Genomic DNA, 24,720 nt, shown 5'->3' with positions numbered 1-24,720 from the left:
ATAGAGAATGTAAATATAAAAATTATAATTTCACATTATGTATTAGTTGCAACTGTTTATGCTTTATTATATTTCGCAATATTTTATTTTCAAATATTATGATTATTATTAATATATATTGATTGAATTGTTATTTATGTTATTTATCTAAATAACAATAATAATGGTAGCACATGAGAAGGTATACCCTTTTCTCTGTAATTTTTTCTTTGCGCATCAATTATTAGTGAAGCAGCTTCTTTTGGATATAGTGGACTTATTAAACTGGGAAATCTATATTGACAAAAATATAATTAAATTAAAAAAAAAATTTATAATATTGTTCTGGCCATCGTAAAATATTTATTATAACGACATATTCTTAAATACTTACCTCATTATTGGCTTTTTAAGCATTTCATTAAATACAGTTGGGAAAACGGTAGTGAATTTAATCAAAGATTTTCCCTTACTAGATGAACGCAATTCTTCATTAACAGCCTCCATAAATGCTGAAATATGCATATCACAAGTTAAAATATTATCAACATAAGCAACATTTTAATTATAGCTTGTACTAAGTACTTAAAGATATCCCAACAAACGCACGATGCATAACAGTAACAGTGTTGAATGAGAAATTATAACATCAATGTTATGTTACTGTTGATTAGTGTTTGCTGGGATAATTAGACATAAATTATTCTAAATATATATTAAATTACTATACGAAAGGTTGTAATATCTTAATATGAGTTAAATTACCTCTGACTGCGAATTTTGTAGGAGAATAAACTGTCGAAATACATTATCGTTGCAATGCCTAATATTGATTATAACGCAACATGACCATGGTTGCGTGGTTGCATGTTTTTTTTAAAAGTTCTCTATTACATCTGTAAGAGTGTATATGAATTATTTGCTCTAATAAAAAAAAAAGTGTGGCTGGTGATGTTCTAATATATACAAAATTTACAACATACAATGTATAGCTATAGAGAAAATTAGTCATCAATAGATATTGCAATAGATAACAGGAACAGGTCACGGTATAGGAAAGGAATTAGCAATTGGTTCCGCTTTGTTAGGAGCCACAGTAGTATGTTGGGACATTAATGAAGAAACCAACCAACAGACAAAGAACGAGATTAAAAAAATGGGAAAAGACTTTGTACATGCGTATCGGTTAGCTAATAATCTCTGTTTCTTACGAATATCTGATGATATAAAAAATATTTAGATAATTTGTTTGTGCATTATAAGCTAAATATTCCATACTGATTAAAATATGGTCGCATTTTACAGATGCGATGTAACAAACAGGGAAGAAGTCTTCAAGGTAGCCGAAAAAGTAAGAACAGAAGTGGGCGACATTACTATTTTCATTAATAATGCTGGCGTAGGAATTGTTAAAACACTTCTAAATCATAGCGACGATGAAATTACGCGAACCATAAATGTCTACCCAATAATGCGCGATAACATTCACATTTATGGTCTTTTCCCATTTTTTTGATCTTATTTTTTGTTTGTTGGTTAATATCTTCATTGATGTCCCAACATACTACTGTGGCTCCTAAAAAAGCGTAACCACTTGCTTTCCTATACCGTGACCCGCATCTGTTACCTATTGCAATATCTATTGATGACTAATTTTCTCTATAGCTATACATTGTATGTTGTAAATTTTGTATATATTAGAACATCACCAGCCACACTTTTTTCTTTACTGGAGCAAATAATTTATATACACTCTTACAGATGCAATGGAGAACTTTGAAAAAAAGCACGAATACTTCTGCTAAAAGAAATATGCCATCATATAGCTTCATATTTGCCTGAAAAAATAATTTTTTTAATAAGAATTATTTTTAATGGCTATAGTACTTTGAACATATTTATAGATAAAAAAATTTGTTTTATTTACTTAATTGTAATTTACACTATTCTGTTATAATATATTTATTCTTGTTTCGATCTGCTTTGTTAAGATGTCGGCGACTAACTGTTTCAGATTAGATATAAATGTAATATAGATTCTTGTTGCGCATCCGTGCTGATGATACTTAATGTTTCACTCATATAAGGTTATAATATAATGTTCCACTTAATGAATCATTTTTATTGTGTATTTTTCTTGTGTAGAAAAGCAATTGAATAAAAAAGGAAAAAGATATAGTCACATTGCAGATATTTTGACGGCAGGATGACGGATTAATCTTCACGTTTTTTATACAAACGCTTAAAAAGGATTGCATATAAATCCTATGTTGAAAAGGTCATATAAAATTGATATTTGCATTTATCTTGTAGTATCTTTTTCGCGATTTTGATTGGTTATTTCGATGCGGACTGTGCGTTACTTTGTGTTATCGAGCGGTATTATTGCAAAAGTTGCATATTCTAACGGAAAATTAGTACAGGTATTTTTTTAGTACTTTTATGTTTTATAGAAAATATTCAAAGTGTCTTCTCAGCGTTATAATATGTATTTTTGTAATTAATACTATAAATAGCGCGCATATAGCGTATGCCTAGTAAACATACGAATCAAATGACTGGTCCTGAATATGTTAATATAATTTTACAGATGGATAGTCTTCTATAACTATTTAAAACATTTTTTGAAACGTTGCAATTACAGAATGCAACAATTCTCTTTAATTCTATAATGTCAACATTAAATCGCTAAAACATGTACACTTACAAGGAAAATGACGCAAATGTCCGTCTTCGATTTTTACGGGCTTTGAATATGTAGAGTAACTCAAAATAAGAGACTTATATATAATTTTTTATCTACGTTCTCGCACGTTTAGGGATTGAAACAACCCCTACAAGCTAAAGTAGTATATTTGATTTTGAGAGAATGTCATCAAAACTTTGAGAGATATAAAAATATGTTTCCAATAAAAGTTGTATGATATTTTATAAACTTTATAATCGCGTATTTGAATTTTTACAAAATATTATATTTCTTTAAGTCTATTCTTTGTTATACTCTTTAAAAATATTAAGAGATTATTTGACTTTGGTTGAACAAAAGGCAATTTTTAAACGGCTGTAATTTTGTAACAAGAAATCGAATCAACTTTCAAAACGAAACATTTTTAAGCTTCAAATCTTTCAAATTATCGAGTTACTGACGATTGGAAAACGTCAAATAAATGTTTCAAAAAATTTTTTTCTAATATTCCATTATGTAACAGCATACATATTTTTCGATAAAAACAGACCGATTATTGCATTAGCATTACGCAAAACGTACCACAACTTAATCTGTGATCTTACAGCATAAAATTACATTTAGAATGCAGATACGAAAATCACGGTGGGGAGCAATGTGAAGACTTGATCGTATGGCATACAAATACACAAATTGCTTATAACTTACATCAACATGACACTATTTGCCAAGCAGATCAACAATATTGCTACGTTAACGATTCATGTTTAGTTGTCTTTCAATGTTGATCAAGTTTATTCTGTTGCCGTACATGAATTTTTCTTTTATTGCTAACTAGACACACACAAGCGCGCACTACACGCGCTATTTATTCTCTTAATTACAAAGAAATATATGTATATTATAACTATATCTAAGAAGACACTTTTAAGATAGGCGCCCACTAAAGCGAAACAAAGAGAAGCGAACAAATCGAAGAGAAGCGTCGTTTCAGAGGTGTCTGGAGGTGAGGTGTCTCAGTGTCCGCACACTGAAACGCGGCGAAGAGAAGCGCAGCAAAACAGTAGAGTTTATTGTTAAAAATACTCGATAATAACCGAAAAGTAACCGAAGGATTACAAAGATTAATATTTTCTATAAAACATAAAAATAAAAAAATATCCCTGCTAACTAACTTTTTCAAAATATAAACTGTCAAAGTATGCAACAATTGCAATGACAACCGCTTGATAGCACTGTTCGATTGCACATATTATTAATTTATCATGATTTTTATTTCGTTTTCTCCATTCCGACAAATGCCATTATAATGTCATTTGTCATAATGATATTCACTGTAAAAAATTACTGACTGACAATTCAGACAAAAGTGTTTGAAGTTTTCTTACAGTCACATTGTCTGAATTTTCGGACAGAATATTGTCTGAATTTCTAGCTACAGTTGTCTGAATTTCTAGCTACAGTTGTCTAAATTTCTAGCTACAGTTGTCTGAATATTTCTGATCTCAATGCCTGAATATTCAAACACTTTTATCAGAATTTAGATGTGGTTTTTTTAAAATACTAACAATATATTTTGGTTTAAAGTATACTCAATGATGCGATGTTTCCTACCGGGCTCCCGACTCCCAAGCGCCACGCAAGCGAGAAGCGCGTACATGTTTTCGCTTGCGTGGCGCTTGGGAGTCGGGAGCCCGGTAGGAAACATCGCATCATTGAGTATACTTTAAACCAAAATATATTGTTAGTATTTTAAAAAAACCACACTTATCCAAACTTGTTTTTCACTGGTATACATATATTTTATTAAAAAACACAAACACCACGTGATCATAAAACTTTTCGGATGTAAGACTGATGACAGAGAACGAGATGTAAGTCGTAGTCGTGGACGTATGGTAAGGCAGAGAAAAACGTAAGTCGCGAAACGTATCTACACAATAACTTTTCACGACTTACGTTTTTCTCCGCCTTATCATACGTCCACGACTACGATTTACATCTCGTTCTCTGCTATCAGCCCAACTAATATTCCGTAATGGATTCCACGACGCGACGTCAGTTGAGACTGCTTCAACTGCATTTGTTACACTGCTACTGCGTCTTCGCTACTGCGCGAACATCCACGCATCGGGTTATAAAACCACAGCATGTCTGAAATTTTAGACAGATGCTGCTTTCAAATATGTTGTCTAATTTTTTGGACACCAATTCTAAATTTTTCGGACAGACGCGCCACTATTCTGACCTTTCAGAGAAACTACTCTGATAATTAAGACAGATTGTCTGAAATTACTTTCAGGCACCCAGATCTGAAAATTTAGACAAAAATGTGTCTGAATTTTTAGGCAATTTTTTACAGTGTTACACTTGACGTTGTAATAACGCGCATCGAGATAATCAATTAGCATTGCGTAAAAAAAGCAACAATGAATACGAGTATCGACTTTATATGTCTTTTTTTTTAAGGGGGCATTATCGTTCTCGGGTCAAAAAATCAATTTTTTTGCATTTTATGAAAGTACATACTTTAAAGAATTTCAATTTTCATTAAAAAATTCGAAAAATTACGGAAGTTACAGCTTATTATTCGAAGCGGCGCGCAGGTCAATATCTGAGCGCTCATCGGGCCTTCCAAAGATACGTAAAGATGGATCGAAAAGGTACAGAATATAATCGTGTACGTGCAGATCGCCAGCGGAAGAGAAAATTTTATGGTAACAAGAACATTATCGAGGCTGAAACCGAGTTTGAAAAATGCCATGAATGCTACATTTAAGTATTTATGTTCAACTGATGAAAATTCGCAGCATGAATTATTCCCTGCCAGCGCCGAAAGTTGGTGCAAATATCAACGCACAGAGGGTACAGGCTTGTCAGATACATTTGTTCACAACCCGCCACTTTCTGCAGGACTTATTGCATTTTTAAAACCAATTTATGCAGTTCTATCAAAAGATGATCTTCTACAACGATGCGTAGAAGGTGAATCGCAGAATAACAACGAGAGCTTGAACGCTACAATTTGGCGCTTGGCACCGAAGTATCTTCACTGTGGCTTTAAGATTCTAGAAACAGTTATATTTTTGGTTATTTAATTTTTATTTATTTGTTTGTTTATTTAATGAAGAATGTTCAACAATTCCTTGAATTATCATATGTATATTATGAGCATCGTTGTAGAACTGTAATGTAACCGATACGAAGAGTTTCGAAATAAATAACAGAAATTCCACGCGAATCGAAGGCTTCCAGACGACTCGAATATCTGCTAAAGAAAAAAAAGAAACAGAAAACGATTTTTTTTCGAGGTTGCAGAAGGCATTCCATTGCATAATATATAGGCTTGGAATCGCTAATTAGGTTGAATCTTACGTAAGTAAGATACTAAAAATATTTAATTAAATCCCATACAGCACAAAATATTCTACATATCCTTAGGACATCTTGGGGAGATCTCGATGTCCTCAGAACATCCTTGGGACACCAAAATATCCTCGATGTCCTGAGGATATCCTGAGGATGTTTTGTGCTGTATGGGATTGTGCTCGAAACTTTAAACGCATTTTTCTCGAAACGACATTTTAGACAAACTAATAAACCGATCGACTTCAGCATGTAGCTACATATTCAAAATATATCTCTCTATCGTTGGAATTAGCGAAATTAAAATATATTAATTTTTTCATTTTATTTCTAACGTTAAACTGTCGATTTTTTAGGCAATTTTGTAAATGCAATTCTTACATGCCTTAAAATTATTGAAAAAATAATTTGTTTTTTATAATTCTAGTTCAACAATAACCGAACATCTGTAGATTAATAATCTTGTTTGTTTTTTTATTTCAGATCATTGGGTATCCAGATTTTATGGGAGCCGTAAGACGATGCGCGCTCGGAGACGTCGCGCGAATATTTTTATAACTATTACAATTTTTATTATTTTGACTTAAAAAAATTACTGGTTATAAATAAAATATGTATTATTATGTGTATGAAGTTTGAGATAAATCGTCCGTATAATTTTCGAGAAAAAAAATTCATTAGCCTTTTTTCTAGTCCTTGAAACGACAATGCCCCCTTAAGAGGAATAATTAGCTAAATTCTGTATCTTTGAATAAAAAGATATTTTCTTAGTTGCTTATTATTTATTGCAAAATGAACACTTGATACAGATACTAGCAGATGTACTTCATGAATAATAAATTATCGATGCAGCGTAGTAAAATAAGTAAATATATTAGTGCTCGTAATGCGCACAATCCAAGGGGCTATCTAATAAGATGTCTAAGGCAATTTATAAACACTTCAGTTTTTAGCACAAAATGACAGTTTTTCTTAATATACATTAATATATTTTAGTCCCTAATTAATGGAAGATGAACATTAAAGGACAACAATCAAAAAAATAACGCCACATAATGTATTTTTTAAAATAAAAAAACTTTTGCCTAAAACATTTTCTTCTATCTTAAAAAGAACAAAAAAAGGGATTTAAGTGGTTTATTTTATGTATCTCATCCTGTATAAATCATCATATGTCATGAAAAATATGCAGGAAATAAGAGGTTAGATGAAGATAATGAATCTACTATAAAAATTGATTGAAAGATGTTAGCGAGTTCTGCTCTCGAAGAATAAATTGCATTTTGAATTGTTGATTAAAATTAAAATTTTATAATTTATAATAGAATAATAAAATAGATAGAATCTTAATTATTAAGCCTTTAGTATCTGATCCACGCTCGATTTTAATGAAATTTTACAAGTACGTAGTACTTACTAAATGTAGTTGAAGGGAGCGCACACTGCCAATCGGATACGAGGATATTTCCTGACATAGACCTGATCGGACACAGTGCCAATCAGACACAATAAGAAATGGACACACGTTGGTTGCCTTTAAATAGACGCTCACGGAGGCGGAGCGACGAGAAGCGTCGTTTTAGAGGTGTCTGCACACTGAGAATACACACGAAGAATAGTGCAGCGAAGAGAAGCGCAGCTTCTTATATCTGACTTCTGTCATCATAATTATCTCGCAAGAAAATGCTAATGTGATAATAGCCGAAAGTGTCCGAAGCAGTGTTCCGATTAGGGACCGGTTTGTTTGCGCATGTGCGGCCATACGGTGTCAATGAAGTGTCTCGTACATATAAAAAGAGACCGTTACCCAGCTTCATTTAAAGTAATAAAAATTTTTTTAATGTATTAAAAAATAAAATATATATACATATATATATATATATATATATATATGTACAAAAATACATTATATATATATAATTTAATTATTTTATAAATTTTAATTATAATAAATAAAAAAACCTTACCTTATTTCTATTTTCCTAACCTCATCCTGTCAAAAGTCCCGCGTAAAGTCCTGCACACGACGTGTGTCGGCACTGCATTTCCATCGCCGCGCAAGCGCAAAGCCACATATACGCTAAGCAACCGGTCCCTAATCGGAACACTGGTCCGAAGGATTATAAAGGTCGAATATTTTGACTCTTCGCTTCGTCTACCTACCGCCCATTGGGGCAAGGCGAAGAGAAGCGTCCAGACGAATTTCACCTGGCTGCTGGCTAGATTTCTCTCGCGACGATTCTTTGCTTCGCTCGCTTTGCTTCGCCTCAATGGGCGGACTTCCATTTGATTACATGTAAAGTTTCCCTGTGGACAAAATTCTCTTCTCTTCGCTTCGCCACAGTGGGCGCCTACTTTTTGACTTTATATTTCTGGACTGCTAACTACTTCCACTTTTCCCATTGAAACAATGTAAATGTTGCAATCCAAGATTTCAGCGCTGCCACGTTCTCTAAAGCAAGAAAAATTCAAATTGATTTAAAATTAATTCAAACAAGATAACAAATTTTATAATAAAAAGAAAGAAAATAGAAATAAAAAAATATATATGTATATATATTTTTATTGTTCTTTAAATACAGGGTGTCCCAGACTTACCGTATCATCCGTTAATGGCAGATTCCTGAGGTTATTTGGAGACGAAAATCTTAATACCAAAATGTCGAGGCTACTATAGTATTTGAATGGAAAAGGCTTAAAGTTTACCAATCAGCTTGTCAGAATTTCGCGCGCTCAGGGACATCGCATCTCGAAAGGACCCCACAACACTTTATTTAATACGTTTTATTTACTTCACTCAGCTTTTATTCACTTTATTCACTTTATTTACATTGTTCGCAATACTGACGAATTTACTAACGATAATAATTTCTAAATTGTATTAAAACACGATGCGCGTCGAACTGTCAAAGCAGTCGTGCCATTGACAAATGACGTTTCTCATGTCATGAGAGAAAATCAATACTATCGGTACGAAGTATGATTTGCTACATAAAGTGTTGTGCAAGGGTCCTTTCGAGATGCGATGTCCCTGAACGCGCGAAATTCTGACAAGCTGATTGGTAAACTTTAAGCCTTTCCCATTCAAATATTATAGTAGCCTCGACATTTTGATATTAAGATTTTCGTCTCCAAATGACCTCAGAAATCTGCCATTAACGGGTGATACGATAAGTCTGGGACACCCTGTATAAAATAATGTTTTAGTCATATTTTTTCTGACATATGTTAAGTACGAGTTTCCGCGTAAACTCTTTTCCAAAGTAATATAATTTTACTTTCAAATATAATTCTATGATTGTTTTGATTACGTCGTACTTCTGGTTGTTCATTAAGTTGTCCATTACAATTGTTGAAAATGTTGCTCAGCTCTAAATTTTGCATCACATTTATAGTCATTTTCTGAAATGCGTATTTAGTTTTCAATTTATTATATCTATCCAGTAGATAATAAAAAAATTTTTTCTCAAACGGCACATTTTCAAAATTTGTTACTCCTGCAGCATTGCACCTCGTGTTATTACACGATTCAACGAGTTCAAATTAGTAAATGTTGATTACTTGATGCGTACGATGTCATCACTTAGGCTTGCTATTATTTCGCTAGATGGCTCTACTTACTATTTTCCAGCCGGTAACAAATGGAAATTAAAAATTACTTTCTCCGGCTTTTATAGAATAATTTAGAAACTTAAAAAATTAAAAATTTAACAATGGGAATAAATGAAGCAAATGAGAAGCAATTTTTCTATAAAAACAGATTTCTAACGTGACAATATAATGTGCTCGCTCACTTTGTAACAATCATTTATATACATTCTTATGAATATTACGCAATGTTTATTTAAATAATCGCGACACGATATTTGACTGTGTTGCAAAAATGGTGTTCTTCCTTTTTAAGTTATTTGCTTACCTTTTATCGATATCTCGGATGTATATATCATCTGTCTATAAAGAAAATAAAATTGTTCATTATAGTATTGCTCTTCATCCGATAAAGGTCGCTTCGGTTTACGGGTCTTCTACTGTCGATTTTGCTTGTAATCTGGTGGGAATATAACCTCTCAGAGTCGGCTCTTTGTGAATAGTAACGTCAAAAGTGTGATATAAATAAGTTAAATTATTTAATAAGCACGAAAATGCCAGATCACTTAGGAGAAGATATGCGGAAAGTGAAGAACGAGGAGGAGAAAGAAGAAAAGGAAATAAAATGTAAATTTCACGACTTATCCCATCACTTTGACATGTCATCGTCTATTCATTTTCTAAAAATTATTTTCTCTATTTTTAGCACTGGATGAAGGCGATATTGCTTTGTTGAAGACTTACGTGAGTTAAATACTATTTAATTGAAAAAGAAAAAGAAATAACATATGATTAAATATTTCAGAAATAAATACATAGTTACAGTATAAATATTGCATGTTTGCTAATGATATCACTTTTATTTTGTTTAATTAGGGCCAAGGACAGTATACAAAAAGTATTAAGGCTGTCGAGGAAGATATTCAAACAATTATCAAGCGTGTGAATGAATTAACCGGTATCAAAGAATCGGATACTGGTTTGGCACCACCGGCGCTTTGGGATCTTGCAGCAGATAAACAAACATTACAGAATGAACAACCCCTGCAAGTAGCACGTTGCACCAAAATCATAAATGCAGATTCAGACGATCCAAAGTACATAATAAACGTGAAGCAATTTGCTAAATTTGTGGTCGATTTAGCTGATTCAGTGGCGCCGACTGATATAGAGGAAGGCATGAGAGTGGGAGTAGATCGTAATAAGTATCAAATTCATATTCCATTGCCATCCAAAATTGATCCTACTGTTACAATGATGCAAGTGGAAGAAAAACCAGATGTCACTTACAGTGATGTTGGTGGTTGCAAGGAGCAAATCGAGAAATTGAGAGAAGTTGTTGAAACACCATTGTTACACGTCAGTATATAATTATGCTCTTTACAAGATTTTTTTTAAATACTACAGAAACATAATAAGAATTATTTGCAGCCAGAAAAATTTGTTAATCTGGGTATTGAGCCACCCAAAGGTGTTTTGCTATTTGGACCACCAGGTACAGGAAAAACTTTGTGCGCTAGAGCTGTGGCTAACAGAACAGATGCCTGTTTTATTCGTGTAATTGGTTCTGAATTAGTACAGAAATATGTTGGCGAGGTAAGTTAAGCATTACGTGCAAGGTTAATGCATGAAATTTTGTACAATGTATGCCAGTGTGATTTTTTTTCCTAGGGTGCCAGAATGGTAAGAGAGCTATTTGAGATGGCACGAAGTAAGAAGGCCTGCTTAATTTTCTTTGACGAAATTGATGCAATTGGTGGTGCTCGTTTTGACGATGGTGCCGGTGGTGATAACGAAGTGCAACGTACTATGTTGGAACTTATAAACCAATTAGATGGGTAAGTTATCCCGTCATAAAAATCTGTTTTCTATTTATTTTATGATTTATCCGCAAGTAAATTTTTTCATTGTTTCAGATTTGACCCTCGAGGCAACATAAAGGTGTTGATGGCGACAAACAGGCCAGACACCTTAGATCCCGCGTTGATGCGACCAGGTCGCTTGGACAGGAAGGTTGAATTTGGGTTACCGGATCTTGAGGGTCGTACACATATCTTCAAGATCCATGCGCGCTCGATGAGCGTCGAGAGGGACATCAGATTTGAGCTGCTCGCTCGTTTGTGTCCCAACAGTACAGGTGCTGAAATTCGTTCTGTCTGCACTGAAGCTGGCATGTTCGCGATTCGCGCGCGACGCAAGGTTGCCACGGAAAAAGACTTCCTCGAGGCAGTCAACAAGGTTATCAAGTCATACGCCAAATTTTCTGCGACACCCAAGTACATGACCTACAATTAGAATAATTCGCGAATAATAACACGTTCGGTTTGTATTCAACAAGCTGTAATTGTGACTTGTATCATGATTCTAAAATTATAATTAACGCAACATAAGTCTTATAATTATTTCTATTCTACACATTTAATAAATGAATAGGCAACTTCATCAATTTGAATTGAATAATAAAAGTTTCTTTCCTCATGTCAAAATTCTTCGAGAGAATATTGTTTCAATTCCAATTTCTACTCTTGTAGGTTTTCAAACTTTAGTTTAATGGGCGCGTCAGGTTTGTTAATTAGTAACGAAATTGAATCAAGGGTCTCTCCGCACCATGTGAACTGTAGACTTCGGCATATCTGTAAAAAATATGTTGAAAAGTTATTATGTGATTGCATCATATCGATGTATCTTTACAAGTTTTTACCAATATCAGTTTTAACGTATGAATTTTTGAAATACATACTCGAAGCAAGACAACTTGTAAGCTTTGTTCCGCGAATCGTCTCGCGATGCACGATCGCGGACCATGTCCAAATGGCAACACGATATATGGATTTATAGACTTTTCTTGAAGTCTGTCCGACTTATCGCGCAGCCATCTTTCCGGTATAAACAAATTTGGTTCTTCAAAATATTCAGGTAGTCGGCAAATCACTTGATTTTGTGTAACGACCACTGTCTGAAACATTTCAGTGAGAGATTTTCTCAAAAAAAAATTTTTTACATCTTTGGAATAAGAAATTGATTTGCAAGCAGTATATTACTTTTCGGGGAACGAGATATCCGCTGAGAATTACGTCGTTCTGCAGAATGCGACCTATCCCTACGGAGATGGGATTCATGCGGAAAGTTTCCTTTATTACAGCCTTTGTGTATGTGGCGTTTCTCAGGATTTCCGCTGTTATTGGAGAAGTATGATCTTTTAACAAAGCCATAGCCTCCGCCCTTAATTTTTCTTGAACATTTGTGTTTCTTCCAAGATGATATAAAGCGAATGATGTGGTGTATGTCGTCTAAAATAATATAAAATTTATGTTTTTTTTTCACTAGAAGAGTTTAATTACATTTGATTACAGATAAACCGAATTAAATCATATGTGAGTCATATAAAGTTTACTTTTCTAAACTCACAGTATCTATGCCAGCGAGCAACATATCGCACGCCATGCCCACAATATCTTTGACATCTAAAGACTCGTTTTTGAAATATTCCTCGAGAAGAGATTCTTTCCGACATATCAAAGCATTACGATTTCTTTGAGTAATCATCTCCAGCGCTACTCTGAGATATTTCACAGAAAATTACCAAATTCGTAAACAAGATAACTTAAAATTATCTATATTCTTTATCACTTTTTACTATTCTTTTTTATTTTTTAACTTTTGATAAAAGCTAACTTTTGATAAAATATATGTTAAAACACGATAAAATAAAATATTGATACGTTTTACATTGATTAGTTTCATATATATTATGTAACTCATGTTGCAATTTTACTTGCGTCTTCTTTTTTTCTTTAAAATAATGTTTTTAAATATATTTGTTTTTTATGCATTTTATTTTTAGACGCATAAAAGTTATAAATTAATTTATAATATTTACTGTAGTACCTACTCTAAATACTGATGATACTAATACTTTGTATCTTAGTTATTTGTTTCAGTTATTAAAAACGCGATAAAATATCTTAATGTAAACTTTTGCGATGTCTGCGGAATAATTTGATATTTCTTTACAGTAATTCAAAATTAATCACAGCAATACTATGTTTACATAATTTATAACTAAACACTTACTCTTCCATGTAGTTCTGCGATTTACGCAATTTTCTGTACAATGGTGTTTCGAAAAATCGCCATAATCTCGGGCCATTGTCTAGTTTTAAAGTCGCGCTGTTTGTTATAAACGCAGCTTTGATAAGTCTTGAACTTCGGGAATTTGGATGTTTTTCTTCTTCCGACAGGCATCGCATTCTTACGTCGAAAGCAACGAGACATGTTACTGAAAATTCATATCGAAAGATATAAAGAATCAATTAACATTTTATAATATATAACAAGTAAAAAATAATAAGTTTGTTTTGGCATAAGAATTTTACATTCAAGAAAAAGACGCGAGAACAGCGGCAGAAAATCATCGGTCTTTTCTCGGGAACAGAGTTGCATAAACTCCTGAACAACGAGATCGGTATCCTCCAGGTAATCGACGACGTTGCGCGGTTTACTAAGAACCTTCTGAAATTCCCGGCGCAATCTCCACCAGTCGATACCATTTCTAAAAAGATTGAAAATTTTTATTCGAAATTTGAAGCGATTTTACTCGGCTAAAAGATTTGGCGAAATAATGCAATGTAAAATTGCGTAAGAATCACATGAAGAAATTACGTTGGTAAGAGCCCGCCGGTATTATAAACATCACTTCTGTCTTTTCTGTACTTAAATAAAGCCAAATGCGATCGCCTCTCAGGATGTAAGCCTGCTTCGGCTTTAAAAATTTCCGCGATATCTTCCGGTCGGAAAACCCACACCACCGATTCACCAGGTACTATTTCCTCCCGCACCAAAGGACCATAACGCTTTAGTTTCAATAGACCATTTATATGCAATTTGGTAAAACTGTATTCACCTACACCATATTAAATTATTAATATTGTGATATTAGTCAATTAAATTAATTAAATGTTAAATTAAATTTTGTTAAAATTAATAAATAAAATTAATTAATAAAAGTTCATGAAAACTGAGATAAATTAAATGCAGAGTATAAACAAGCAAAGAGCAAAATCTTAGGTATAAAAAATAGGATTTCCACTTTTAGTTTAACAAAAGAAAAAACAGGGATCACGCGAGTTTAGTTTCTATTGTATGTATTTAACGATTCTGCAAGAAAATTTTTATGATTAAAAATTGTAAAGTATTTGATTCTTACCTATGAAAGGTAGATATTTATGTAGCGTGCCAATGATGGGCAATGATCTCGGCCCTGGAATATTCTTGAAAGATTTGGGCACATTCGTATTAATGTGATTAAAATTAATCGAGCACGATCGAACACATAATTTTTTTATTCTTCGTTTTTCGATCTTTATTCGCGCGTACATTATTACTCTATTTTATTTCTTAAATGTATATATTTTCTACACGAAAATTTTATCGTTGACGTAGACCTTTTAGGAAAGACAGTTGAAAATAACGCACAGAAGAAACAGGTTTTAGACTCAGCAGAGGCCACTTTGAGGTTTCGACCGGTCAACAATTCTATCTTCTTTCCTCCTCACCGTCTTTCGCTTAGTCTCTCGATCTGAATCGTTGGCATAAATTTGATACCCAGAAAGATAAAACCGTTCCTTAATACTGCTTTAGAGAAACATGAGTTCAACAGTAAGCTGACGAATATTATTGACTGCTGATGCAACCTTCACGATTCATGTTTCGACGATAGTTTGACATAATACGTCACGTTTATAAAATTTTTTTTTTTATTCACAATAGTACTGGAGTAATATAGAGAGGATTTTTAGGTCTACGGGATTATTTAAGAAAAGTCTTTCTTGCGCTTCTACTATTTTACACAGTTTATTTATGTGGGTTAAACGAATTCAGTTACAATATCGAGAACATAAGTATAAAATAAAATTTAGAATTTAATACAGCATATATTATGAGTAATAAATATAAAACCAGTAACAGTTATATTGCTGTTTTCGCGTAGAATTTTTATTAAAAACATCTTTTATCAAATATGTAAATGCAGGAGATTTCAAAATTTCCAGCCAAACTCTGAGATAGTATTTTAATGTAAGCGGTAATTTAAGTTAGAGGTAATCTGAATTGTTGTTAACAAATGTACATTTACAATTAATATCATTGATAACATAAAGTAGATTTCGGAATTATTAATAAATTATAAATATGTCCATTTTCACATAAATAAAAAAAATATTTTATAAACGTGACTGCTGATGTAACCTTCACGATTCATGTTTCGACGATAGTTTGACATAATACGTCACGTTTATAAAATATTTTTTTTTATTCACAATAGTACTGGAGTAATATAGAGAGGATTTTTAGGTCTACGGGATTATTTAAGAAAAGTCTTTCTTGCGCTTCTACTATTTTACACAGTTTATTTATGTAAAAATGGACATATTTATAATTTATTAATAATTCCGAACTCTACTTTATGTTATCAATGATATTAATTGTAAATGTACATTTGTTAACAACAATTCAGATTATCTCTAACTTAAATTACCGCTTACATTAAAATACTATCTCAGAGTTTGGCTGGAAATTTTGAAATCTCCTGCATTTACATATTTGATAAAAGATGTTTTTAATAAAAATTCTACGCGAGAACAGCAATATAACTGTTACTGGTTTTATATTTGTTACTCATAATATATGCTGTGTTAAATTCTAAATTTTTTTTTATATTTATGTTCTCGATATTGTAACTGAATTCGTTTAACCCAATTTGTCCACAATATCTTATTATTTACATATCATTTAAATAAATTGTAAATGCGATGTTTTAGATTTAATCTATTGATTGTGATAATCTTATGGAGATAAAGTTTTGCTGAAGTTGCAGAAAACTATTAATATCTATTTAAATTATGTAACTGTAATTGTGCGTGATTTTTTTTTATTATCATTAATCCGCAGTTTGATTTTTTTCTTTTGTAATTGCGCAAGTGTCGGCCTTGTGTGGATTTTTGCTTTGCAATAAAAAAACTGTTTTGTTCAAGTTTAATTGACGTATTAAATTAAAAAGTAAAATTAAACAGTAAAATTAGACTGTAAAATTAAAAAATAGACCAAACTAATTCTCAAATTATTTTACTATTGAGAAAAAGTAAATTGCTTAAATTAATTTGTTTAAATATCATAAATTTATTTTGTTGTTAAATAAGCAATAAGTTTTTACAAAAATGTAGAAAGAACCATTTACGATTAATCGAAATATTTGTGATAAATTTTTGCTAATAGATTATGTCAAAAATTATATAAAATTTTCTTACTACCTTTGTTGGAATGAAAATTTACATGGTGAATAAATTTAATACGTTAACTGAACTGGAATAAAATAATTGATTTATTATACAGAGTAAAACTGCGCACAAAGCCGACACTTACGCAACTGTAAAAGAAAAAAAATCAAACTGCGGATTAAGCATAACAAAAAGAAATCACATACAATAACAATTCGTAACGAATATTTATCTATTCCTCTTGTACTCGCATGTCTCTCTCTTTCTCAACTCGCGTCTGCTCGCTTCGGTTTCAATGACGTGGCGAAAGTCCAATGCTTTTCATCTTCCAATTAGATCGCTTGATCCATCGATCTTTATACATGAATATGTGTCGGATAATACGTATTGCAAAGTGTTGCCGTACATACAATTTGTATAAAATTAATTTATTCTTTTATTTTTAACAATCTTCATGAAAGATTTTGATTGCACAAAGTGAATAAAATACTGCAACGCGACCTTGAACGCATACACTGTGGCAGTCGAGGCAGTGTAACTGGCAGTCGAATGTAACTGGTAAGGCTGACGAGTAACTGGAAAGTAGTTCCTTAGTTATTCACATACTTCTTAGTGAAGCCGTGTGAAGAAGACGTCGTGAAAATGTGGAACAGTTGGTGTACCAGTAAAGTGCGTCTTGTAGGCAAAACTGTTATTATAACGGGAGCGAATACAGGAATTGGGAAAGAAACCGCCAGAGATCTTTACAGAAGAGGTAATTTTACGACGTAATATTACAATTTCTAAATTTTTCAACAAGAATAAATAAATTCTTAAACCTATTTCTTGAATTTCTTAGAACTGATTTCTTACAATTAGATTTAATTTGATATTTTTATTTGATTTTTCCCTAAAAAAGAATAGAATTTTAAGCGACTTTTCTTAAAAAATAAAAAACGTGAGTGATTTATGCTATGAGTCTATCTTGCTGCGTGTTCTATTTTCTATGTATACACGATGATCTTTAATAATTTGTGACTGTCAATTTATCAAATTTCAATAGTAAAACTTTAGCAGAATATTTTTAAGACTTTAAACATGGAAAAAAAGAATATTTAAAAAAAAAATAAATTTATCTTATTTTTAGCTAATTGTAGCTAGCACTTGACGTCTAATCTATTTCTTATATTAATTAATATTAATATAAAATTATTACATTAATATACAGGGTGTCATGTAACTGGTGGTACAAGTGGGAAGGTGGTGATTCTACATGAAAAACTGAATCGAAAGTATAGAATAAAATTTTTTCATACGAGGTTTTGTTTCCAAGAAAAATGAGGTTGAAAGTTTATCGAGTAGGCGTGTACTTACTTAATCAAGTCTCAACTCAACGAATTTCACTATCTTTACTCTTTAATATTTTGAAAAACATTATGATACTACTTGATGTGTGTAAATACCGTCAATGTATGTTTTTTTTTGTATCATTCGTACTCTTCTCTTACGCTTATCGAATTGAGCTCTTAGTTTCTATTATATTGTCAATATGTCTATATGCAAGCTAGCAATCGTCTATAGCAATCGAGAGTATACGGACACGATTCGTGTATTAGATGTATGTAATGGCAAAACTTTGGCCGCAGTTAATTATTAATTATTGTAAAGACCGATATCATAATCGATCCATTTCCCAGAGAGAAATACAGGTCGAAGAAACGTCTATTAAATGTCTATTAGACATTTATAGACGTCTATTAGATGTCTATTAGACGTTTCTTCGACTTGTATTTCTCCCTGGGTTAGTCTTTACGAACATGAATAAAGATAATCTACAGTGAAATCCGTTGAGTTAAGACTTGATCAAGTGTACTCGATAAACTTTCAAAGTCATTTTTCTCGAAAACAAAACTTTGTATGAAAAAATTTTATTCTATATTATCGATTCAGTTTTTCATGTAGAATCACCACCTTTCCGCTTGTATCATTAGTTCCATAACCCTGTTTATAAATTACAAATAATTATTGTGTACGTAATTTTATTCATTTATTGAAATATAAAACTAAAAATGTGAACGATATTTTTAATCAGGTGCAAGAGTAATTTTGGCCTGCCGAGATGTGCAACGAGCAAATGATGCACTTGAAGATATAAAAAATAATCCACCTTCAAGGTATTTATAACTCGTTTGTGATTGAATAATTTGCAGGTTAATTGCAAATTCTTTATCCTTGTTTATTACTTCTGTATTACACATTTGTTTAATATTAATAAATGAGCAATGTGAGTAATTTGTGTTCCGCATTCAATTCTCTGAGCATTGCAGTATTTACATCTTTAAGTCTTAGATGATTTCAAGGACCGAAACTTAAGAAACTTGGAGGTATTGAAGTTACTTTAAACAAATTTTTACTTACTTTTACGCCAACTTTAAGTTTTTAAACACTATCATTAAGTTACTTCACATAAAGTTACCACTATTAAGTTAATTTTAGATACTTTTCATGAACTTTATGTTTTCAATAACTAAAGAGGCAAAAACTCAAAGATATTTTTGAAACTCTGAAATAACTTAAACAAAATTTAAAAATTTTTATAGTTACTTAAAAAAAACTTTAAAAATTTTTAAAGTTACTAAACAAAACTTTAATAAACTTTAGGCCAGTCTAAAGTAAATTTTTTTAAGGGTTGTTATTAAAATTTTTTAGTAAAAACTTCGATAGCTTTGCAAAGAGTTACATTGATTTCAAGTAGATAGTTAAATCTAATTGAGTAAGTCATAATTGTATTTGTTTATAAATAGGTCAAAGTTACCTATCGTCTACAACTAGTGGATTTATGCAAAGTGGATTATGTCGGCTTTATTTCGTAACAGAAACATTCGTGAAATCTATATTTTTAATTCTGATTCAATAAACTTTTGAGACAATTATTGCATGTAGAAAAATGTGGCAAGTATTGTGTAATAAAAAAAAGCGCATACTTTCAGAGCAGATAAGGAACAGTTTCAAGGTAAGCCAGGTGAGCTTGTGATCTATCAGCTGGATTTAAGCAAATTAAAGAGCGTTAAAGAATGCGCTGAAAAGTTATTAACATGGGAATCGGCCATTCATTTGCTGATAAATAACGCTGGCATAATGATGTGTCCGCAGGAAAAAACCGAAGATGGATTCGATTTACAGTTACAAACAAACTACATCGGCCACTTTCTTTTAACGCTCTTACTACTGCCAAAAATACAGGCATCTGCTCCTGGTTGTAGGATAGTGAATGTGTCATCGCGTGTTCAGTCTTGTATGTAAACTTTTGACAGTAAACATAATCCCAGCGAGAAGTGACCTATCAATCGACATCAAATCGATGTCTAATTGACGTCGAAATCATCGATATTACATCGTATTGATGTCGATTCGACATCAATTCAATGAGTCATTTCTCGTTGGGATTGCATCTAAGAATTAATTTTATTACTTTAAATATCGCATCTCCGCAAGAAAAGTGACACAAGTCAAAATTTTTTGAATTTTGTATTAGGTACGAATTATATTCTAAATACATCGGTCTTCAATCAGGAAAAATGAAAAGCTGTTGATTTCTGTGAATAGAGCTCAATGTGAAAAACAAGTTAAATTGAAATATTTCCCACGTGAGTCCGCTAGTGTCGCTATAACAATTCGAATAATGTTCTATTATATCAGCGCTCGGAATTAGTTGCACATTTCGGGCCGATTTCCGAGACAACGCCTCCTGTTCCCCCACTACCGCTCGGCCGCTGGCGGCCGAGCCGCCGATAGCTCTGGCTCAGGAGCGTTTTATATTAGAAATAGGCTGGATTGTTTAGGCATCTTTCGGGAAATTGTAACATTTTCTTCACTACATAAATAATGTTTATTTTTATTAATACATAATATATATATATTTAATTATTAATGAAAATAAACATTATTTATGTAGCAAAGAAAATATTACTATTTTCTGAGAGGTGCCTCAACAACCCAGCCTATTTCTTATATAAAACGCTCCTGCGCCAGAGCTATCGGCGGCTCGACCGCTAGCGGTCGAGCGGTAGTGGGGGAACAGGAGGCGTCGTCTCGGGAATCGGCCCGAAATGTGCAACTAATTCCGAGCGCTGTATTATATAATGAACTTCTAGTTCTATAAAGAACTTTCTTATTTCCTGAAGAATTTTATATTCTTGATTTGTGTCACTTTTTTGTGGGGATACGATATATCTACTAATAAGGCATATTTAGATTTTAATATAAAGTATCAACCATAGATATATTATATATAGATAGAGCTTTGTGAATCTTACGCCTGCCAAGATAAAATTATCTTTTCCTTCTTCGCGCATGTGCAATCACGCATTTATCTTCAAAAAACAGAAGTGTTTATCCATGACAGCCAAGGATATAACCTAATTTTATGTAAAAGTGCTGTATCTGCCGAGATAATTATACGAATGCGCATGCGCGAAGGAGGAAAAACCGTCATTATCTTGGCAGGTGTTGCATTATAGCAAAAATGGTCCAAAGCTCTATCCATTGAGTAAAAAAAAACAGGAGGGAGCGTTTGGTCGTAAAAGTGCGGACGGAAGTGACTATATAAAGTAGTCGCTCAAGATGGCCGCTCAAGGGCGCCAATATTGAATGACTTGTTATGTTTAATTAGGAAATAATGTACAATTAAAAGAAAATAACTATAATATGCAACAATAATACCAAATTTTAATGGCGTTTTTCATTGGGATTGCACTCGTGCAGTATTTCCATAAGAGCAATGTTAAAATCTAAAATCTAAATTTATATTAAATCCTTCGTCCTTACAAAAATTTATCCATGCATTTCTTTAATCCGGATTTTTCGGAAACCTGTTTGTGAGTGAAAATTATTTAGTAATTATTGTGAATCTACAATTTCACAATACTATACATATGATTATAATCTCCAAAATAAAAATCTCATTATTGTTGATAATACTAACCGATGAAACGTTATTCCATGATTTCGAGCTGCTGCTGTTATGCCACAAGCTCTACAGTATACCATTTTGATCGTTTATTTCCATACACTGTTGCATAAAAGACTATACACTGCATATTAATGCGTACGGCGTACGGTATGCCGCTTGCCGCTATGCTCGTGCATTCCCTCTCACTTTCAAAAAGTGGTCGCTCAAGATGGCTGCCATGACGTACATCCGTCCGCGGATTTACCTAGTCCTGGCTAGTATATGCTCCCTCCTGTTTCTTTTTACTCAATGGCTCTATCTATATGTAATATATCTATGGTATCAACACACACTGCATGTTTACTAAGAAACTCGGCAAATTTGCAGTACTAATAGATATATAAAATCATGTCATTTTACAAAAATTATACAATTTTATCTCTTATTGTAAAAATATATCTTTATTTTATATTTTATATCTTATTATATCCGGGAATTTTTATCTATAATGATAAGATTCCAAATTATTCTTTAATAAAAAATTACTTTATACTTAATAATAGTTATAATTTATAACTATAATAATAATTATTATATCAATTATTATAACTAATAATAGTTATAATAATTGATATTAATGACTGTTATTCTATTGCAGATGGTGTTATACATGAAGACCTAAATTTGGAGAAAACATACACTCCTTTAAAAGCTTACTCGCAAAGTAAATTGGCGAATGTATTGTTCACCAGAGAACTCGCTCGTCGATTAAAAGGTAGGTAAAAATAATTATTAGATAATAAATTAAATATTATATGTTAGATTGTTAGATGACACATTAAAAATTATAAATTGTGTGAATTGTAAGGATTGCACTAGTTTAGATATTTTTTCAGGAACAATTTTTTATATAATTATATAAATTATGCAATATAATAGGGAAATTTTTGTTTTACATTGTTAATTTATAAAAAAATAAGAGATTTTTTTATAGAGAGATTGTTGTAAGAATTATTTTATAAACAGAAATTTATTTTCCAGAGGCGAATATCAACGGGATAAATGTGTATTCCTTGCACCCCGGCATTATACACACAGAGTTAGGTCGGCATTTTCACAAAACAGTATTTCCCGGGGCAAGCGTTGTTTTTCACTGGCTTCGCTGGCTGCGACCATTCGTAAAAAATCCTGAGGAAGGTGCGCAAACGACATTGTATTGTGCAGTGGACGAGAAGACAGCAGATGAAACTGGTTTCTATTACACGTAAGATGAAGTTTAAGAAGAAAGCAACAGGATAACAAAAGTATTTGCATATTATACAAGGATATATAGCCATACATTTTCTTATATTTTTGTCTTAATATGAGACATAAAGAACATTAACGAGATAATTTGTTTAAATAAAAACGATGCATTTTAATGGATATATTTTATAATTCTTTTTTATGTAAAATTATTTATAAAAAAATATGCAAATACTTTGTTTTATTTATTGTACATTCTATAAAGTCCATCAATAAATGCAATAAAATTTAACTCTATAATATTTTAAAATGTTTCATATAATATACTTTTATCAAAAAATAAATGATCTTACGTTGTCGTTTATCAGAAATTTAGTTGTATAATATTATTAACGTCTGAGCGAATATTTATATTTTAATATATTTTTTCGCACAATATTTTTATATTGTATTGTATTTTTTTGCAGAGAATGCCGCGTTGCGATTTCACAGTGGAAGAAAAAAGATGAGCAAATTGCTAAAGAACTATGGGATAAAACCTGTCAGCTTTTGCATTTGGAACCCGATGAAAATCTTGCTGTATTTTTAAAAACTGTTTCGCGTCAAATTGAATGATGTGTTTTTCGTAGAAATTTATACTGAAAAACAATCCAAATTCATGATTAATAATATGATAATGTCTATTATCGATGGTTTAAACAAATATCATTAAAATTACAAAGATACGATTTTAATTATTAAAATTATATATAATGCTATAAAAAATTATTCAAATATATTACATATTTGAGATGATATCGGTTTTATAGCATAAATTAATATTATTCAAATTTCCAGATGTGGATCTACAATAGATTTGCATAGTGGTGTCGGCAAAGAGACTAACAGAGATTTCTATAAGAGATAAACATTAATATATAATCTACTAACATCTAAGATAAAAGTGACAATTTATATGTGCGCAATAATTTCTAATTAAATAACTGTTTAAAAACGTATTTTCAAAAAAACGTTTATATAGGTCGTTGCTCGTAAAATACAATTTGTAAGCGTAAACTTAAAATAATTAATTTTTAGTCGTCGCAAATGCAAAAAATTGAAGTTAATTCGATAAGCGTATCTTGAGTACAGTCACAGTAGTATTTTGTGTTATTTGACATTTTTGCGTGTTTTTTAAGATGTTCAAAGATCATTTAAGAAATTATATGTTTATCAAAAAATTATCAGGTTTACCAAAAAATTATAATGTGAAAAGGTTATTATATTTATTACATATTAGTATTTTTGGGAACTACATTATTTGTCACTTTGACTATGAAAATATGGACCGCTAGAGTCAACTTCACGTTGGTAGCCAAGATATGTGGCGACACTGTGTGGCAACGGGGCCGCGAATAATTAATCCATACTATAGTATGCGTGTCAAAGGTGCGTGGTGTTTAGTGCATGATATCGGTTTAAATTTTTGACAGTAATTTAAATATATAAAATGGTGTTATATTGTTTTGTGGAAGGTTGCGAATCGAGGAAATAAAAAAGAGGAAATAAATGACTCCAGCTTGCAGTTTTACGAGTCTAATCCTTGCATCTTTCTTACGTACTTTGAATTTCTTTGAAAAAAATATACAATGAAACTTGTACAAAACTCAATT

At 31.8% G+C, this 24,720-nt stretch overlaps 3 protein-coding genes and 1 long non-coding RNA gene across 4 annotated transcripts; 2 read left to right on the top strand and 2 right to left on the bottom strand.

The window, feature by feature from the left end:
* Window positions 1-481: 481 nt before the first annotated feature.
* On the bottom strand, window positions 482-8,140 carry LOC137001884 (uncharacterized). The gene is made up of 4 exons (XR_010891698.1): window positions 7,449-8,140; window positions 1,739-1,817; window positions 745-875; window positions 482-491 (listed from the first exon to the last, which is right to left on the bottom strand). It is a non-coding gene; the product is annotated as an uncharacterized lncRNA (long non-coding RNA).
* A 1,899-nt stretch (window positions 8,141-10,039) lies between these two features.
* Rpt1 (26S proteasome regulatory subunit Rpt1) lies at window positions 10,040-12,061 on the top strand. Its single transcript, XM_012365240.2, has 6 exons — window positions 10,040-10,246; window positions 10,326-10,363; window positions 10,496-10,978; window positions 11,051-11,215; window positions 11,291-11,457; window positions 11,536-12,061. Exons 1-6 carry the CDS (start codon window positions 10,174-10,176, stop codon window positions 11,912-11,914), a joined length of 1,305 nt encoding a protein of 434 aa, XP_012220663.1. The 5' UTR covers window positions 10,040-10,173; the 3' UTR covers window positions 11,915-12,061.
* On the bottom strand, window positions 11,474-17,047 carry LOC105671250 (Cytochrome P450 302a1, mitochondrial). The gene is made up of 8 exons (XM_012365229.2): window positions 14,826-17,047; window positions 14,282-14,522; window positions 13,996-14,171; window positions 13,694-13,898; window positions 13,028-13,178; window positions 12,661-12,909; window positions 12,360-12,575; window positions 11,474-12,252 (listed from the first exon to the last, which is right to left on the bottom strand). The coding sequence occupies exons 1-8, from the start codon at window positions 14,995-14,997 to the stop codon at window positions 12,139-12,141; spliced, it is 1,524 nt and encodes a 507-aa protein (XP_012220652.1). The 5' UTR covers window positions 14,998-17,047; the 3' UTR covers window positions 11,474-12,138.
* Window positions 17,048-17,357: 310 nt separating this feature from the next.
* On the top strand, window positions 17,358-24,620 carry LOC105667877 (retinol dehydrogenase 11-like). Its single transcript, XM_067360995.1, has 6 exons — window positions 17,358-17,647; window positions 18,965-19,046; window positions 19,863-20,167; window positions 22,482-22,598; window positions 22,865-23,087; window positions 23,536-24,620. Exons 1-6 carry the CDS (start codon window positions 17,536-17,538, stop codon window positions 23,681-23,683), a joined length of 987 nt encoding a protein of 328 aa, XP_067217096.1. The 5' UTR covers window positions 17,358-17,535; the 3' UTR covers window positions 23,684-24,620.
* The last annotated feature ends 100 nt before the right edge of the window (window positions 24,621-24,720 follow it).

The sequence above is a fragment of the Linepithema humile genome, chromosome 1, assembly GCF_040581485.1.
Source record: "Linepithema humile isolate Giens D197 chromosome 1, Lhum_UNIL_v1.0, whole genome shotgun sequence".
Taxonomy (NCBI): Eukaryota; Metazoa; Arthropoda; class Insecta; order Hymenoptera; family Formicidae; genus Linepithema; species Linepithema humile.
This window is presented reverse-complemented; position numbering and strand designations above follow the sequence as displayed.

Coding starts and splice junctions, on each gene's coding strand:
- Rpt1 (XM_012365240.2), top strand. CDS start 10,174: ATGCCAGATCACTTAGGAGAAGATATGCGGAAAGTGAAGAACGAGGAG. Junction 10,979..11,050: donor TTGAAACACCATTGTTACAC/GTCAGTATATAA, acceptor AATTATTTGCAG/CCAGAAAAATTTGTTAATCT. Junction 11,216..11,290: donor TACAGAAATATGTTGGCGAG/GTAAGTTAAGCA, acceptor TTTTTTTCCTAG/GGTGCCAGAATGGTAAGAGA.
- LOC105671250 (XM_012365229.2), bottom strand. CDS start 14,997: ATGTACGCGCGAATAAAGATCGAAAAACGAAGAATAAAAAAATTATGT. Junction 13,899..13,995: donor CTCGCGTCTTTTTCTTGAAT/GTAAAATTCTTA, acceptor ATGAATTTTCAG/TAACATGTCTCGTTGCTTTC. Junction 13,179..13,693: donor TCGCAGAACTACATGGAAGA/GTAAGTGTTTAG, acceptor GAAATATCTCAG/AGTAGCGCTGGAGATGATTA.
- LOC105667877 (XM_067360995.1), top strand. CDS start 17,536: ATGTGGAACAGTTGGTGTACCAGTAAAGTGCGTCTTGTAGGCAAAACT. Junction 19,047..19,862: donor AAAAATAATCCACCTTCAAG/GTATTTATAACT, acceptor GCATACTTTCAG/AGCAGATAAGGAACAGTTTC. Junction 23,088..23,535: donor GAAACTGGTTTCTATTACAC/GTAAGATGAAGT, acceptor ATTTTTTTGCAG/AGAATGCCGCGTTGCGATTT.